Source organism: Scleropages formosus, chromosome 24 (assembly GCF_900964775.1).
Source record: "Scleropages formosus chromosome 24, fSclFor1.1, whole genome shotgun sequence".
NCBI lineage: Eukaryota > Metazoa > Chordata > Actinopteri > Osteoglossiformes > Osteoglossidae > Scleropages > Scleropages formosus.
The window spans coordinates 17,182,242-17,198,920 of NC_041829.1; the positions used below are offsets into that span (position 1 = coordinate 17,182,242).

The 16,679-nt window shown below is 45.7% G+C and overlaps 1 protein-coding gene across 4 annotated transcripts in view; it reads right to left on the reverse strand.

Annotated features, from left to right (window-relative positions):
• Nucleotides 1–365: 365 nt before the first annotated feature.
• The window catches only part of arid5b (AT-rich interaction domain 5B), a 67,336-nt gene continuing 51,022 nt past the window's right edge, over nucleotides 366–16,679 (reverse strand). For all 4 annotated transcript variants that reach the window (XM_018761152.2, XM_018761151.2, XM_018761153.2 and 1 more), the window contains 3 exons: nucleotides 15,736–15,833; nucleotides 5,780–5,981; nucleotides 366–3,504 (listed from right to left, as the gene is read on the reverse strand). In XM_018761152.2, the coding sequence (XP_018616668.2) occupies nucleotides 1,417–3,504; nucleotides 5,780–5,981; nucleotides 15,736–15,833 (2,388 nt within the window). In that variant the 3' untranslated portion in view covers nucleotides 366–1,416. The remainder of the gene's footprint in view (nucleotides 3,505–5,779; nucleotides 5,982–15,735; nucleotides 15,834–16,679) is intronic.

The window sequence follows — 16,679 nt, forward strand, 5'->3', positions numbered from 1 at the left end:
AATCATGTTGCCTTAAACAATTTTGCTCCCCCCCCCCCCCCCCCAACAAATCCTTTGTGCAAAAACAGAATTACATAAGCTACTACTATGTATTTTTTGGTGCTGACAAGCATTTTCCAAATTACGGTTTGTGTCATTACATTAAAAAACAATTTTCACTGATTGCTGTCACCATTATGAACATATTCAGAACTTCAGCATTCTCCATGAGAGGGTCTGCAGGGGATTTGGCTTTGTGTGCTTAGTTAAGTGCTCCTAGGACGAACCATTGTTTTTTAAAACAATTTTTCTGCGAAGTCTTTTAATGCTGGCGTAGCTCCTGAATTGTCTTCTGGCTAAAGTAGAGGAGGGTCCGGGGGAAAAAAAAAAAAAACACCAGCAGGGAAAAAGCCAACTTCTGACTCCAAGTAGTTCTGGACATTGCACGTCATTTTTTTCCTCGCAAAAACACCCACCCGTGTTTGTCACTTCTCGTTCAGAGCTGTCAGAGGTTACAGTAGCTAATGAAACAGGATAGAAAACGTTTTAATAATTTCGCTTCTGTATGTACAAACACCTTAGTCCTAGACTCGAGAAACTTATTTAGGATCATTCTGGCAAACGCCTGGCAGCTACGTGATGAGGGAAGCTCCAGGGGATCCTTCGCAAAGCGACCGAAACATTCTGTGGAGCCCGCTTCACGTTTTCCCGCCGCCGCAGCGGAGGGATCCTGACAGGAAACAGCTCTGCTCTTATTTACACGCAACAGAATTATTTGCTGCAAACCGCAGTCCCAAAGTGTTGCATCCAACAGTACGGAGTTGCTCGTGGTAACCGGCGGGACTTTGAAATGAAGCTACCACTAGGGAGCTACAGTTAAATTAAAAAAATAATAAATGTACAACGAAGAATAACATTAAAATGACCGCTGAACTTTTCTGACCGTAAACCTTGATTATAGTTGCATTAACAGTGTTCTGTAATGTTCCATAGTGTTCGAAACGAGGAGAACGCGAACGTAGGGAAACGCCGCGTGGATTCGTCGCACGGCGCCTTTCTGTCCTTTGGATGGCCGGCCTTGTGACTCGAGGGCCACGCCGCTCCCCCAGAGTCCTCAGAGCCTCCGCGCCGTGTCACCTCCACAGTATTTTTAAACCGCACAGTGACCGGAACCTGCAACCGGTGTCACCAGGACGACAAATGATCGGCCCAAACTGGCCCAAGTCTGAATAAATGTGCAAATCATAGAACATCAGTGGCAAAAAATAATCAGGTGCAAAAAAAAAAACGATTGTTCTTAGTTTCAAGTGTCTTTAGCAGTTCACTGCCCGCCATCGGTCACCACGCTGCCGTGATGGCTGGGAAGGACGACAGTCTGACGGAGGGTAAGACAAATGCACCGCTGCCATGCCGGTGGGATTGCCGGTTCTGGCTCGCTCAGGAGAGTTTGGTGCTCGGGTGCACGGAGGGCAGCTGAGGTGGGCTGAAAGCCGGCTGCGCGTTCAGCGCGGACACAGGGTACAGGCCGTGATGGAGGAGGTCCCCGTAAGAAGCCCCGATGGGATGTCGGTACAGGTGGGGCGGGCTGGCTGTGGACGCCAGCAGCTGTCTCTGCATCATGAGAGAATGGATGGCGAAGGGCGGCACCAGAGGTGAGACGACAGCCTGGTTCTTCAAGTACTGCAGAGGGTGCGAGTACCCGGCTGGGAGGCAGGAGCTGAGTCCGTCGCACATGTCCTGCACCTGAGATACGAATGCCCCGTGGTACAGTCCCGGGAAGATGGGAGAGGGGAGCGGGAACTTGTGGCTCTCCGCGTAGCTGTTGACGTGCATGGCGTGGACAGGCTCTGCTGGCTTTGTGACCTCACACTCGAGATCTGGCGTTGCAACTCTCCCTGCAGCGTCCTTGGCGGAGTGCATGGGTGTTACAGCCCGGATTTTCTTCTCGGGGAGCCCGTTCTCCAGCTCCTCCAGGTTCCTCTTCAGAGGCCTGGCAGCACCAATGTTCTGAGGGCTGCTTTTGGTGCTCAGAATGGGCCGCACCATTTCCTCCGCCTTGTACCCAATGACGTCCTCACCGCGATCATTCTGAGAAGTCCCGCCGCCCCTCGGAGGGCGGTCTACACTTTTTTTAGGTGGGATCATCGCCATGGGTGAGACGCGGCAGGCCCTGGGGTGATAGTCCACATTTGAGGTCTGGTTGTTGGCCCCCTGAAATATAGGGGTGATAATGGAATGAGGGAGGCCACAGAGAGAGCCCTTGGAGGAGGAAAGGTCATTAGGAGAAGACTTGGGAAGACTCAAGTCTGTTGGTTGGTCTTCCGAGAGTCGGTCTCCCGGAGAAAGCCTTTCCTTTTGGCCTAAGTGAGCGCAGTAAGACAAGCCAACATTCTCAGGCGGGCTGCTGGGAGGGAGACCCTGCATGTTTTCATACTCTGCAAAAAGTTGCTCTCTGCCCAAATATTTGGTCATCTGCTCCTTCCTCCTGTGGTGCTCTGTCTGTCTGTAGAGGCTGTGAAAGTGTGCAGAGGGGTAGAAGTCGCCCATATAGCTCGGCACCTGGGTTGGATGTAACACCTGCTTCTCTGCTGTTTTCTCCATGTTGTCCTGGGACTTCAACAAGTCAGTCCTTAACAAGTATGGCTCCCCTATTGAACTCATCTGGGTCTCCGACTTCCCAGAAGAATCACGTGCCAGATCATCTCCCAAAGGTTTCCTCTCCTCGGTGTTTCGGGCCCTGAAGCTTTGGGCATGTTGGATGACAGATGGTCTGTTTACTACCACAGTCTCTGCAACGGACCCCAGCTGACTCTGTAGTGGAGTTAGGTCATTGGCACCACTGCTTGTGCATTTTGTGTTGATTAAGGGTGGAGGTTGGCCAAAGGAATAACTGTTAGGCAATCCAGTCCCACTGACCTGAGACAACAGCTTCTTCTTTGCCAGAGGTGACATAATACCGGAATTGACTCTAGGGTATGCCATCGATGTGTATCCAGCGCATGAGTCATCCTTGCTGGAAAGTTCTTCTTTCTCTGGGATGACCTCCGAAACTGCGAAGGTCTGCGAAGGCTTCTGCTTCAAAGTGGGTAGCACCATGCCGACATGAGTTTGGGGCTCCTTAACGACAGATGAGTCCCCCGCGCCTACAGAGCCCGGAGTACCACTTTCGGGCATGTCGTTTTGATAGGGAGTGTAGGGTAGATGCAGCGGCTTCGGAGCGGTCCCTTCCTGAGGCAGCTCAAGACTGAGTTTCTCCTGGAGTTCAACACACTTGGCTGTAGTCTGAGGTGAGGTTGGTTTGTCCTGTGTGACCTGGTCAGACGTGCCATTCTCCCAAGGTGGTGCCCGAAGTGCCGGCTTCTCCTCCACCTTTCCGGTCATGGCATCCTCCTTCGAGGTGATCCGTAACTCTTCCACTTCGCCTTGTTCTTCCTCCTTTCTGGTGTCGCACTTTTCCTTGAGAAGTTGCTGAGCCTCCAACTGTACGCTGGCTTCCACTTGGGTTTTCGTCTCATCATCAGGCACCTGCAGCCAGACACAGAGCCGTTAGCCACTGGAGGAGTCTTTAGCGCCGCCGTGGTCCTTACGCAAATACAGTCACCCCTCTGCCAAAGTTAAAGTAAACGTTCCATCAAGCAAAACGTTCAAGTCAAATATACTTAACTGAAACTGACCCCAAAGAGTCAGGTCCTTCACTGAGAAGCTGGGACTATTTACAAATTGCCACATGAAAGCAATCATTGGAGCAGATCTAAGTTATGGTCAATATCGACCGTTGACAGGTGACTTGAGTGCCAAGTACACACAGGGTAAGTCGGGGACTTAACTATATTACCTGTCACGGTGGACTGAAGTTGGTCCTGTTAAATAGAAAACAGTGTGCAGTTTTTGCTGGACTAGTTCTGCACGGTGCTGCAGCGTTTAATCCTTATCAGTCAAGTTTTTCAGACTCACCCTGAAAATGTGAGCTATTTCGACATTTGCTCCAGCCTTTAATATACTAAACTTAACGTTCAGATACCATCAGTACAAACAAAACACGGAAAGGCACCGAAAGCATCGAAAGGCAGGCGGCCACCCTGCCCGTTCATTCATGATCGCTGACAATAGGAACTTGCAGAGGTGTCTGACAAAGCAGCCCTCTTTTGTTATTCCGGCTACTTCCTTTCAGTTCATTATCACTTGTAGAGAGGAGCTCAGAAATTCATTTCCACCAGTGCTAGACTTTCAAAAGCTTGAGCGGTGATCCCATTTTAAGTTTCCCTTTTCAGCAGCAGACGTACCTGTTTTTGTAACATTACACTGTAAAATCCCTTTCACTTTACTGTGAAAGTTGCGTTATGCTCAACGGGGGGCAACGGTGCCTGTTTACGCCTCGTGTTTCCTGCAATTCTGCTCCTTTGTGTTGCCGACCACCTTCGACCTTCGGGGTCGCAACGGGGCTCGGCCTGCATCGCTCTGGAGTGACGGGTCTTTTTGGGATTGTTGACGCTCCCCGGCAACTTGTAGGCTTTCAGTGCCTGGTGACTAGCAGTCAACATTGCACAGCCCTAATGGGGTGTGACTTGCTTGTTGGCAATGCTTACATCACTCCAGAGCCACAGCTGTTCACAGTCTCCCCGCAGTGAATGAACGTCTCTTACAATGTTGTAACTCCAAGCAAAAAGAAAAAAAAAAAAAAAAGCATGTAGACAGATTGCTGGCAGATGACTGTCCACATGACATTATCAGAAAATTCTGGCCTCGTTCAAAGAATGTTGGATTATAATAGTTTGTTTTGGGGTTCTAAAATTTCCATTTCCATTCTTTTTTGAAACATTTCTTTTCGCTGAAGCTGAATTTCATTTACATCTTCTGCTTGCCATGTACAATCAGCTATCTCATGAGGCCTTCGAATTGAAGAACATACCAAACCGATGAGGCAGCCGTGTCACAGGAAAACCAGTCAGGCCGTATAGCAGTACCCTTTCTTTCCAAACTGCAGCCCTATTACTCATTTCATGCGAGCAGAAGTTAATATATGCCTTGTAGCTCTTCGAAAAAGTGTCTAAATTCGACACTTAAGGAGAACATTCAAAGGACCTTTTCATCTCTTTTACAATCATTGGTTCTTCATGGAAAAATAATAACTCCATTTCCATTCCCTTCCTGTGCAGCGTTCTTTTTCTCCAATTTGAGCTTAACCGGAGCGACATCTCCAAATCACTATGGATTTATTGTTTTTTTTTTTTTTTTTTTTGGGGGGGGGGGATAAAAATAGTACGCACGTCTTACGTAAGAACGGAATACAGCAACCCTTCGTTCTCTGCATAATAGCCCATAAAATGTGATATAAAGCATTTCCACGGTAACCACCGGCTTGTCGCGTTCGGCGGCGAATAAATACTGTTTATCGTCGAGAAGCTGGCAGCCCCGCTGCATGTGAGGAGAGCTGCATCGAAGGCACACCCAGAGCTCAAGGACAAGGACCGAGGAGCAGGATGTAGTTCTGCTTTTCAGAGGGAGAAATTCAGCAGCTAAAGAGGCAAACAGGGGAAAAGTCCAGCACTTACTGTGGCAGGGAAATACCGTTTTACCCTCCGTTCTACACTGAAGTGGCGAGACGCTCTATTCAGGCTAAAATAATTATGTTAAAACCAGCAGCTCCCGACAGCCGTGTTCCACTGAGACTTTGACAGCTTATTTGTTAAATAAAGAACTGCTCCCTGCCTAAAGTGGGCTGTCGTGTTTTTTTACTCTCTTTCAGGGCGCAGCGTGTTCCTTGGGTGCGTGGAGCTAAAGGAGAGCACAAGCGACTGACCAGGGAAGGTTCCGGGCTTTTCACCGAGACGTCCTTTTCAGTCTTGGGCTTCTGGTTTTGTTCGTCTTTGGGACGCTTGGCGATGACCACCTTTGTCTTGGCGACCCCCTCCTGGGCGCCGGCCTCCGCCTTTCGGGGTTTGGCCGGGGGAAGGGGCTTGTCCTCCTCTCCTTTGGTGTACCTCTCGTACGGGAGGATGAGCCTGGAGGGTCGCAGAAAGGGACAGGCAGTGTCACAGGGGCCCTGGATCTCTCTCTCTCTCTCTCACACACACACACACACACACACACACACACACACACACACACACACACACACACACACACACCCCAAACCTTCACACTGTGTCTCGAGAGAAACGTACGCACGCCTGTTTGGAAAACTGAAATTCTCAGGAAATGTTTTAAACAAAAGGGTTTTAAATTTATTCAGACCCTTATAATGGAAACAACGTTTTGGCCAAAAAATATTTGGTGCCATAAAGTGCCCAATACTTTTGCTCATGGCAGGACTTCATAGTAGAAGCTGCTGTGATTTATAAAAACACACAAACGCGCTCATCTTTACACACCGCTGGGCTGACAAAAAGGCACGCAGCACTACTTTGTTTCATTTAAAACAACTTATTCAACCAGGTTATAATGGCAGTTCAATTTTTTTTTCATTTTTTGTGACCCGAAGCATCTAATACTTCTTTTATTATGACCACCATTTGTTATTTTTTAATGGACAACAGATCAGAACTGGGTCACAACAACACAGACAGAATCAGTGAGCTGAGAAAATGGAAATACATAGAGATACAGGTAGATACAACACAAGGAGAAAAGATTACAACATTTAGCAGTTATGTTCATGTGGCACCATCGGAGATGTTGCTAAAAGGTGATCAACTCTTTCAAAATTCATTAAGATTGTGGTACAGGTTGAATATTACCAACTTTGGTTGTGCGAACCAAGGTACGATATTTTTAAGAAACCTCTAACCGTCACCCACTCCATTTTCAAATATTATTTTATAGAAAAAAAGAAAAAAAAAAAAACCTGTGTTTGGGCCTAATTGAACACATGGAGATACTTCTCTTCTAATCTTCCTTGTTCCACATTCTTGATTGAGACCCCGATACGGAGACAGTAATTGGAAGGGATACATTTCGCTGTAATCACACTTTCTGCTCCAGCGGCCAGGAGTTTTCATAATGTGATTTGTGTGATTAATGAGTCACGGTGGGAGGCATCAGAGGAATGCGGAATTATAAATACTACCTCTGCAGTGAGAGATGCAGTCAAAACACATTTCGCAGCTCACAACGCAAGAGAAACGCCAATACCACGGGGGGGGGGGGCTAATTATTTCACATATTTTTCAGGCCCTCCACCCCCGACGCATCATTCGGCGTCATTTCCCTTCCCCAGTAAGGCTGAAGCATGTCGAAAGGATCTTAGTCCCGCGCTGTGTGTTCCCACCTTCCCCGTTTCCCTGTGTTTACCATGTTTCTCATACCGCGCACTCAAAATGTAACGCTCCAGACGGGTGGACCGCACTGAGCATGCCTGGGCACGGCCATCGCGGGGGGGAGCGTGAAGGGAGACCATTGGATGGCCGGAGGGGGGGGGGGGCTGGCAGGTGGCCAGCAGCGGAGCTAAGCAGGAGCCCAGGGGGAACATTCATCTTCAGATCCCATTACCAAGAGTTTAAACATGTTACAGCTGCTAAAACTGGAAAACCTTCACTCTGAGCAGTCAAATCAAAACAGCACACAGCCGCCAAATACCTGATTCCCAAAGCAATGTTTCAACTCATGTTTATATAATGAAAGCATAATAATGGGCACAGTGACTTATCTTGTTCCTTAATAACAATCTGAAATATGAAAGTCTGGAACAAAATGTGTGTGTGTGTGTGTGTGTGTGTGTGTCGGTCCTGCACGTTCCAGCCCAGATCCACATTAACGTAGCTTTTACGGTCGCTCTTTTACAGTCAAAAATAAGGGCACGGAGATCTCCGACCTTGGGATTTTGACATTTTAGCCGGAGATTGACATCAGATGTAGTTCAATTTGCCTGTTGTGGATATGCTTTTATTCTTACTGATTGCTTCCATAAGACTGGAAATAGCCCTCGGAAGCACAGCGAGATGTCAGGGAACTGACTAAATGTGTGTATCATTCTCTCCACATTCCCTTGTATGGGCAAAACGAGACACTGCTCTCTTGTACTGAACTTTGGGGGGTGGGGTGGGGTCGCGGGGGGAGGAAAAAAATTGCTTAAACTATTTGCTTAACAAATTTAGTAAGTGGCATATTTCCTTTTTGATAAAAATGTGCTTTTAAGGGTTCAAGTGGCTCGGCGAGATTTTAATTCTCGTTATTTTCCTTGAGCTCAGCAGTTGGCCAATTGACAGCGATGTGACTATATTTCATACAGCTGGTCAAGACCCAGCGCCAGAAGCAGGAAACTGCAATTAAATGTTCCTTTATGAGGCAGAGGAGGGGAAACAAGAGCGAGAGAGAGCGTCAGAAACACACACACACACACACACACACACAAACATGAGAAAACATGCAGGGGAGGAGGGTGCGGAGAGAAAGCCAGAAAGGAACGTAATTCACTTCCCCCTTTGTTTTGATAAAATGGATAAATAAATCATATTTCTAAATTTCCAGGGAAGTGCACCTTTGACACAGAAGTTTGAATGTGCACAGCTGGGTAATGAACCGTATTCCTATCTCAATATAAAAACACTCCAGGCTATGAAAGATAACTATGGTTGCTGCTATTTATTGTGCGCACCCAAACAGGGGCAAAAGTTCCCACAGGATGTGACCCCCCCCCCCCCCCGACACACACACACCACACCCCCTGGAGCCAGCAGTTCAGACTACTATCTTAAACATGACTAATCACAGCTCGGAACATAAATACATATAACCCGACGTTTACACCAACCGTAACCTTCAGACTAGTCACAGAACAACTATACCGTGGTACACTGCCATTTTTCGCCGTTTCACCGTAATTTCACCGTTTACATGAACAATCTTTTCTAATGAGTTTCACTTCTTGAGAAATAGGAAATTTGTTCGCAGCGCCAGGACGTACTTGAATAACGTTTGTTAAGAAACCGAACAAAAGAGGGAGGAAGAAGGAGCGCGGAGGGTAAACCGAGACCTTGACGTACAACATCCTGGGTTCGGAACAGGCAGAGCCCAGCTGAGGAATCATCTGCGATCAAAAACCTGCAAAATCATTCCAATTTATCCATTTAAACTCCCAGACAACGTGGGATCGTTTTTAATCCGGATATGTGCGCTGTTCTGCAATTTTGCCCAAGATCACATGTCTTTGGAGCAGGGCGACCCCCCCCCCCCAATACTGGGATGCCCCACCACAGGGCTACAGGGTTCGTGCACTTTTTTCAGTAGCCGTGGTTCTTGCTGCTGGTGCCAGAACTGGAGCACGACAGTAACATGAGCCAAGACAATACGCAAAGACACACACACATACACACACACCTCTCAGGAATAGTGGCAAATATAAGTAGATGTTGGGCCAATGTAGGTGAAGCAATAATTAAAATATACTTGTATATTTTCATTATGCTCTTGTAATACATCCCAAAACATCTTTTTTTTTTTAAAAAACTTTTAGATATAAAGGAAATGTGCAAGGAAGTCAACACCTTAAGTATCTTAATGAGTGCAAATTAGAAAGCGGGGAAAAATTGGAAATATCATGTATGTAGGATGGTGAAAATGCGAAAAATGAAAAAGCAGAGTCTTTCACTTGCACATTACCATTGTTCACCAGACCATGCAGCAAAAACATTGCACATCCTGAACATGTCCATTAATCCACATTTTATCCACTTTGCATCCCATTGTTCTGGTTTTCTCCGGATCCTGGCACCTCCTCCTAGTACATTTCTCTTGTGCGAGTCTCAGGTTTCATCTGATTAAAACAGCGAAACAGCTTTGCCTGCAGTTCATATTTTCAAAAATGCAGTTAAGTGTAAGTCTTTGAAAAATGTAACGTGCTCTGTCATTAATTCTGATTTAATTGTTGTGTATAGCCAGGCTATCAATAATGACCTGCTTTTAGCAGCTCTGGGTGTTAACACAGAGACGGTTCTTTATGAAGGTTAACAGAGTGTGTGTGTGTGTGTGTGTGTGTGTGTGTGTGTGTGAAGCACTTCATTGTGTCTATAGACCTCCCCCATCCATGGGGAGGGCTGCTGAGAAGGTAATAAGATGCCGCTGCAGTGTCTTCATCCCAGCTTTCAATATGAACCTTATATAACATTCATTTCCATTATAAGAGTTATGATCGCAGGATTATATAATCTCACCCAGAGAACATAATAATTACACTACACAATGCGGTGTTTTTTCAGGTGTGTTTTTTTGGTGGGGCTCCAAGTCTTCGTCGTTCAACAGGTGCGAGGATAAAAACAGTACGTGTGTTGACAGCGGCTGATCACACAAAGCGATACGGGGGGAGAAGGAAGTGTTGGAGGGCAGCGCCACAAGGACACGAGGCACGCCACTGTTTATTATTTTTAACAGGAAAAAAATATTATCTCGCTACTTAGCTAATGCTTTTATCCAAAGTAAATTACAGCATTTGCCCAGGGTATTTTCACTGCAGCAAATCAGGGTGAGTAACTCGTTCAAGGTGACTTGAATCAGCAACCTTCAGGTTACATCACCATATCTTTTAACCAAAAAAATACATGTTGGCTGTGGTATTTTCTTTAGGCCAGGTGTACAATACACTACTTAAATGGGCTTGCTAATTGATTTTAATGAGACTTATACAGAAGAGTTGTTTTATTATTATTATTATTATTCTTATTATTATTATTATAGGAACAAGGCAAAGGAGGGCTGTAGTACTATTTGTTCCTCACAAGATGGCACACTGCCCACTAGAAGGACAAATAAAGAGCGAGAAGGAAGTGAATGCAAATGTACTCCATTCCAAGGTAAACATTATCATTGCAGTCTCTGTGCAGTTATTTTCAGTTGTCAATCTCATTCCTCTACAGGAAACACCTACTGTGATCACAAATGCAGTTACTGACATATATTGGTTGTTTTTGACGGCTGTGACATCTGTTGGGGATTTTTAGTCTTTGAGACTTTTATTATTTATTCTAGTGTTTAGTATTTAATCTAGAATGCCCAGGAGGGCCGGGCAGCCACTGGCCCTTGGACCCCCAGAGGGGGTTCAGTTTCGGTTAGGAGTTTTTGTCCCTTCCTCCATGACCAGCAGGCATATTTATAGCTCTATAAAAGCATTATATTATGATAGTCGGTAGTCAACTGTCTTCTTTGTTTCTTTATCTGATGTATTTGTTTTTCTTGCCTTATGCCTGTGTTAAAGCGCTCAGTGTCACTGCGTGAGAAGAGCGCTCTATAAAAATAAATTGAATTGAATTGAATCTTCATTTTGGAAACTTTAACAGGACCAACATTCAATGGACCAAGTGGACAAAGCGGAGTTGCCCCTTGTGCCCCTAGTGCCCCTAGTGGTCGGTGGGAAAACTGCAGCTTCACGCCAAATAAATCACAGCCAGGGTGGCAGCAACAAGGCAGCTGCTGGACAGGCTCAGCTGGTTTCTCATGCTAAACACAATGTTCAACACACACTAGATGCCCGTTATTGGCCATAATGGAGGCTGGAGAGGAGCCCAGGAACATCCTTCTTTGGGAGAAAAAACCAAGAAAAGAGTTTAAAGAGCACTTTTGGGTTGTGATTTAACTCAGACGGTTAAAATCGAAACAACTGAAAGCGCTTGGAAATTAGACCAACATCTCCAGTACAGAAAATGTTTGACGATGATAATAACAATAATAATAATAATAACAACAACAACAACAACAGTGTAATGTTTAGTGTAGTATTTAAAGAGAATTTAAAAAAGATAAAAAATTCTTTTGCTGATTTATTTAAAGAAAGTCAACCTTTGAACTAATCCTGATCCGCACAGATGAAGAGACCTGCCAGGAAACACTAAACTGCACTTTTCGTCGTGCCCAGCTGTTAGGCCTAAAATTACCTCATACATTCCCAGTATCTGAAATCCATTAACTTTGAGCAGTGAACTTTAATTATTAAATGTGTTGAATAATATGCTATGAGTGCCGTGTTCTTGTGTATATTATGTCCAATATGGTTTTCTGCTCTCTCTTTTATTGGAATAATTAGCCGGTTAGGTTTCCATTATTTTTTTGTTTCGGAAGGTCTTTAAAGACATAAAACCAACCAGGCTTCTATCTTCCCCCATGCTGCTTGGAATAATAATAAAAACCTTGTGATATAGCACAAATAAGCTCTCCGTGCATATGAAACTACATCAATAGTGAGGCCGCCGAAGGCAAAAAGCTCAGTTTTTTTCCAAAAACTAAACCCTGAAAATTGTTAATCTGCAAATTAGAAAAAGCTCGAGTGTAGGAGCGTAATGGGGAATTGGAGTCCGGCCCAAGAAAGCAAACTGTCACCTTTGTAAATGTTTAATACAGGTCAGTTACACATCATTGGTCGACCAATGAAAAATCTATTAGGATGCTGGAATGAACCAATTTAACATATTGATGTAGCCGGGGACCGCCTTTCGGAGCAGCGGGCGTGGGTGCAAAGCTCTCGGGGGACTAACCTCGGGGGGGACGAGCCTTTTCGTAATCAGTGAAACATTTTTGACGACTGATCAGATGCACGACTAGGTTATCGAGGGACGTCAAAGGAACGACAGCCTCCGTGTCTCGACGGGGCCGAGGAGCGCGCACATTTAAATGCAAATTTGGATAATAAACTAATTAGACAAATCTGAGATTTAATTAGCTTTTCGTCTGCTTCGAGTGTCCGCGAAGTGACGGCAACGAGCTAATTGATAACAAATAGTTTCACCGCTCGAGAAGGGCGCCGCTGCGGCGGCGACGACGTATGTCACCGAAGTGCAGTCCGTCGCATTGCATCCGTTCGGCCGAGGAGCAATATAAAATAGGCCGTCTGATAATCCTGCTGGTTAATCACGCCTGCTAAACAAACAGCTTCTCCCTTTGTATTTGCTGTGGAAAATAATCTGAAATACAGGCCTAATCTCTCAAGGGGGAGAAAACAGCTGATGTAATGCTCAGCGGAGGACCACTGGTCTGAAACTAGATCATTAAAACACACTTAAAAGCCCTGCATTAAAATCTTTCATATTCACTCTAGGTTCAAGGATGTGTGCTCTGAAGCATGGCTTGTCTGAATTTAGAGCAAACATTAATTCCAGGGGGAATACAAAAATCCATAAAGCACTGGAAGGAATTGATGTTTTTCTCCCCCCCACCCCCCGGCAAGAGAAACGCTACCCTTGCAGTTCTACTTTCCCAGCTTGACATTCATTTCACCCAGTTATGTGGATATACAGATGAATACTGTAATTATGAATTATGCTATATTCATAGTTACTATTCTTCAAATGGTCATGTGTGATGCGTGTGTGTGTGTGTGTGTGTGTGTGTCCCCCGACCCATTCGGCTGAAGTGTGTGTGATTTTACTGGTCAGCGTGACAAGCTATGGTGAAAACAGGCGCTGCAGTATCTGAGGACACGCGAGACTCATAGGGTAAATTGCCATAAATTACACCGTTGCCATGGATCTCTTCATTTTACGAGATGCAAACATTTCGGTGACTGATTGCGAGCGCTGAATGAGGTCTGGACGCTGCCTGCTATCGGCAGTCACCATTTGCGAGAGAACATTCCGGAAACAAAGGGTTCCCACTGTAAACCGGGAGATCAAATAAATAACTGGCTCCTGTCTGATCAATAGCACTGACCTATATAATTAAAAAAGCAGCAGGATGTGGAAAGGAAAGAATGATGCAGTCCCTTTCAGGGTTATTAATGTAATTTTTTATGACCTAATTTGAAATCCAAGTGTTGCAGAGCTGATAGCTAATCTTAGGAACCAGTTAAATAAATATCTTTAAAAGCATTTATGGTGAGACGCTGGGACCTTTGTGGATGTCGAATATTGATTTTTATCCTTCGTGGGGGGGAACGGTCACATCGCTGCTCTAAGCATCTTAAATTAAAAACAACTGCTGAAATAGTTCATTCTTACAGCTATCTTCGCACACACATGTTTCAAAGAGGCCAGAAACTACCGACAGGAAATGAGAACTAAGGCAGCGTTCTCGCTGCCCACTTTCTAAATCCACCCCTACAATGCTGATAATTAAATCGAAATACGAACGTCCCCAGCTGAGACGTTTATAGAAGGCGAACACCAGACAGGACAGCCTCCGTACAAGTGATCCAGAAAGGAAATGGGTTATTTAAAAGGATGCCCTCAATACGTCTATTTGTACTTTAGTCAAACACACTTTTAAAGGTTAGATCCAGATCCAAGATGCAAAAGAAGAGAAATAAACAGTCCAGATTAAAGGTGGGCATCTTGTTTCCGAGGCCCGAGCCTCTCGGGCTCATAGGCGATGGAGCTGTTATGGCCCGCATGGTCAAAGAGAAGGGCGTTACAGTCCAAACTTGGAGAGCGAGACACCTAAGGACAATGCGGAGCTGAGGGCGCGAGTGGGGACGTAACGGCGGGGCGCACGTTCGAACCCATCTGTCTTTCGGCCGCCCACCCGACAGAAAGAATTATTTACTGGGACAAAACAATATTATAGGCATTTTTTGACTCAGCACAAAGTGCAGGCATGCTGTTATTGATGGGGTGTGTCCACATGAGCCCAGCACACTCACCTGCCCAGACTCCCCCCCACCCCCGCGTCTGTCCTCGCTCTCCTCTGCGGACAGCCTCTCGCTGCCTGGGAACGGCATCTCTTTACTATTCATAAAGGTCATACTGGACCGTTTTTTTCTGCTGAGCGTTTCTGCTTTCAAAACAACCTTTCATCTCAGCTTATGAAGGTGAACATATGGAATTATGGACACCACGAGGGGACGGTGTGCAGTAAAACACAGGTTAGGGACAAAAATAGTCGGAAGCAAACAAAAGTGGCCCAGTAGGCAGTTGGCGGCGATACAACGTGCTCCAGCCACTCAGGAGGGTGGGCTGGTAGTGCAGTGGTTAGAGCTCCAGCCTTTAGACCCACGGCTTATAGGTTCGATCCCCACCTTTGGCTGTTGTACCCTTGAGCAAGGTACTTACCCTACATCGCTCTGGTAATATTACCCAGCTGTATAAATGGGTAACTAATAAGCAGCTTAACATTATAAATCACTTTGGAAAACAGCATCAGCTACATGAATAAATGTTAAGTAGAGAATGTGCTCAGTGGTAAAACTGCAGCACTCGCTGCAATGCTTTTATAATTATATAGCAATTAGTGAGTCCCTGGTATTCCTAGAAACTGCACCCCCTGGCACTGGCCACCGCCGGTCCTCTCTTACATTTTGCAGCCTAGAATAATGCCCTAATGCATCACTGTCCTGCAGGACGGCGGTTGCGTCCACCTCGGATCGCTCTTAAATGATGATGTCTTCCCTTCACGTATCCATTCTGACACCACGCTCAACGCTATTTCTCATGACACACTAGCAGCTTCTGCGCTCAGAGCCTTCGCGTATAAATTGCATCATACCTTGTCTCTATTTCCTACGGTTCTTGCCCATCACAAAGAAAAATACCACAGTGACAGACAATTTATGGGCTAAGAGTAATTTACATTTACATTTACTCATTTAGCAGACATTTTTCTCCAAAGCGACGTACAATTTATTCTTTATCACCTAACTACACACTATATGTACGTATATACAACACGTTGACAGCGTGTAAGATATTTATTGTGAATCCAAATGGTTTTTATTTCTCTGAAAAGCATTTTAGTAGAAGCTGGCCTGGTGCCTGGTACGTTCAGAGCACCGCTGCTCTAGTAAAAAGCCACTGTGGTATAAATCCGGACAGCGATGAGCTGGGGAGGAACGTGGGGTCGTACCTCTCGTAATGCCTTCGCGTGCAGGTGGCGGCGCTGGTGCTGCCCGGGTTGCCGCCCAGCTCATCGTACACATTCTTCCACTGGCGGCGGGCTGTGATCTGGGGAGAGACGGGGCGGGAAACGGTCACAGGGAGGCCAGGGAGACAGAGCCGAAGTTCAACACTACCCCGCAGCGCTAAAGCCTTGGTTCCTTTTTGGTTCCTGAAAGGCCGAAGGTCCTCGGACGGGGATCAGCCGCTCACACGGTCCGCCGCGGCACGACGTTAATATTTACAGCGCTCATCCTTCATTCTGCACTGCATCCCTTCACTTTTTACTGAGAACATGCACTGGCTTCAGCCGCAAGAGTATCAGGCTTGCAGCATCATCCAGGATTATGGAACCAAAAAGCAACCAGCATTACATCATTACTTAAACACGAATGACATTTACTGTAGGCGACACGTGAACATTGTGAAAGCACTGAGCCCCTTAAGGGTTAAATCCATCCCTTTTTTCCCTGAGCCTTAATAAATCACTTATTGCTCCCTTTGATAATTTTAAGCTTCCGCAAGCTACAAAATACCATTCCTTCCGCGAACCTAAATTTACTGTACATTTGCAGCATAATTTATTCATCATGCAACACATGGTATTCTACGCAAGCGGCATGATATTTTGGCCTTCCGCGAATTCTTAAAAAAGTGATATGCATTAATTATAAAGACATGCATAATTCAGCAAAATTGGTACAGCACTGCTGTAAAGAATATGAATGTAATAATGTTTCAAGAGCGCGGTAAAATAACCGGGCACGTTTTCCCGGCACATTTTTACCGCGTTCAGTGTGTCACGTCGCATTCGGATTCAGCTCTAAATCAGAACGCACTTAAGCTCGAAAAATTCTGACTGCTCTTTGAATTCACGTCGTGATTACCGGAGACAGGATTTGAGCTGACTTTTGG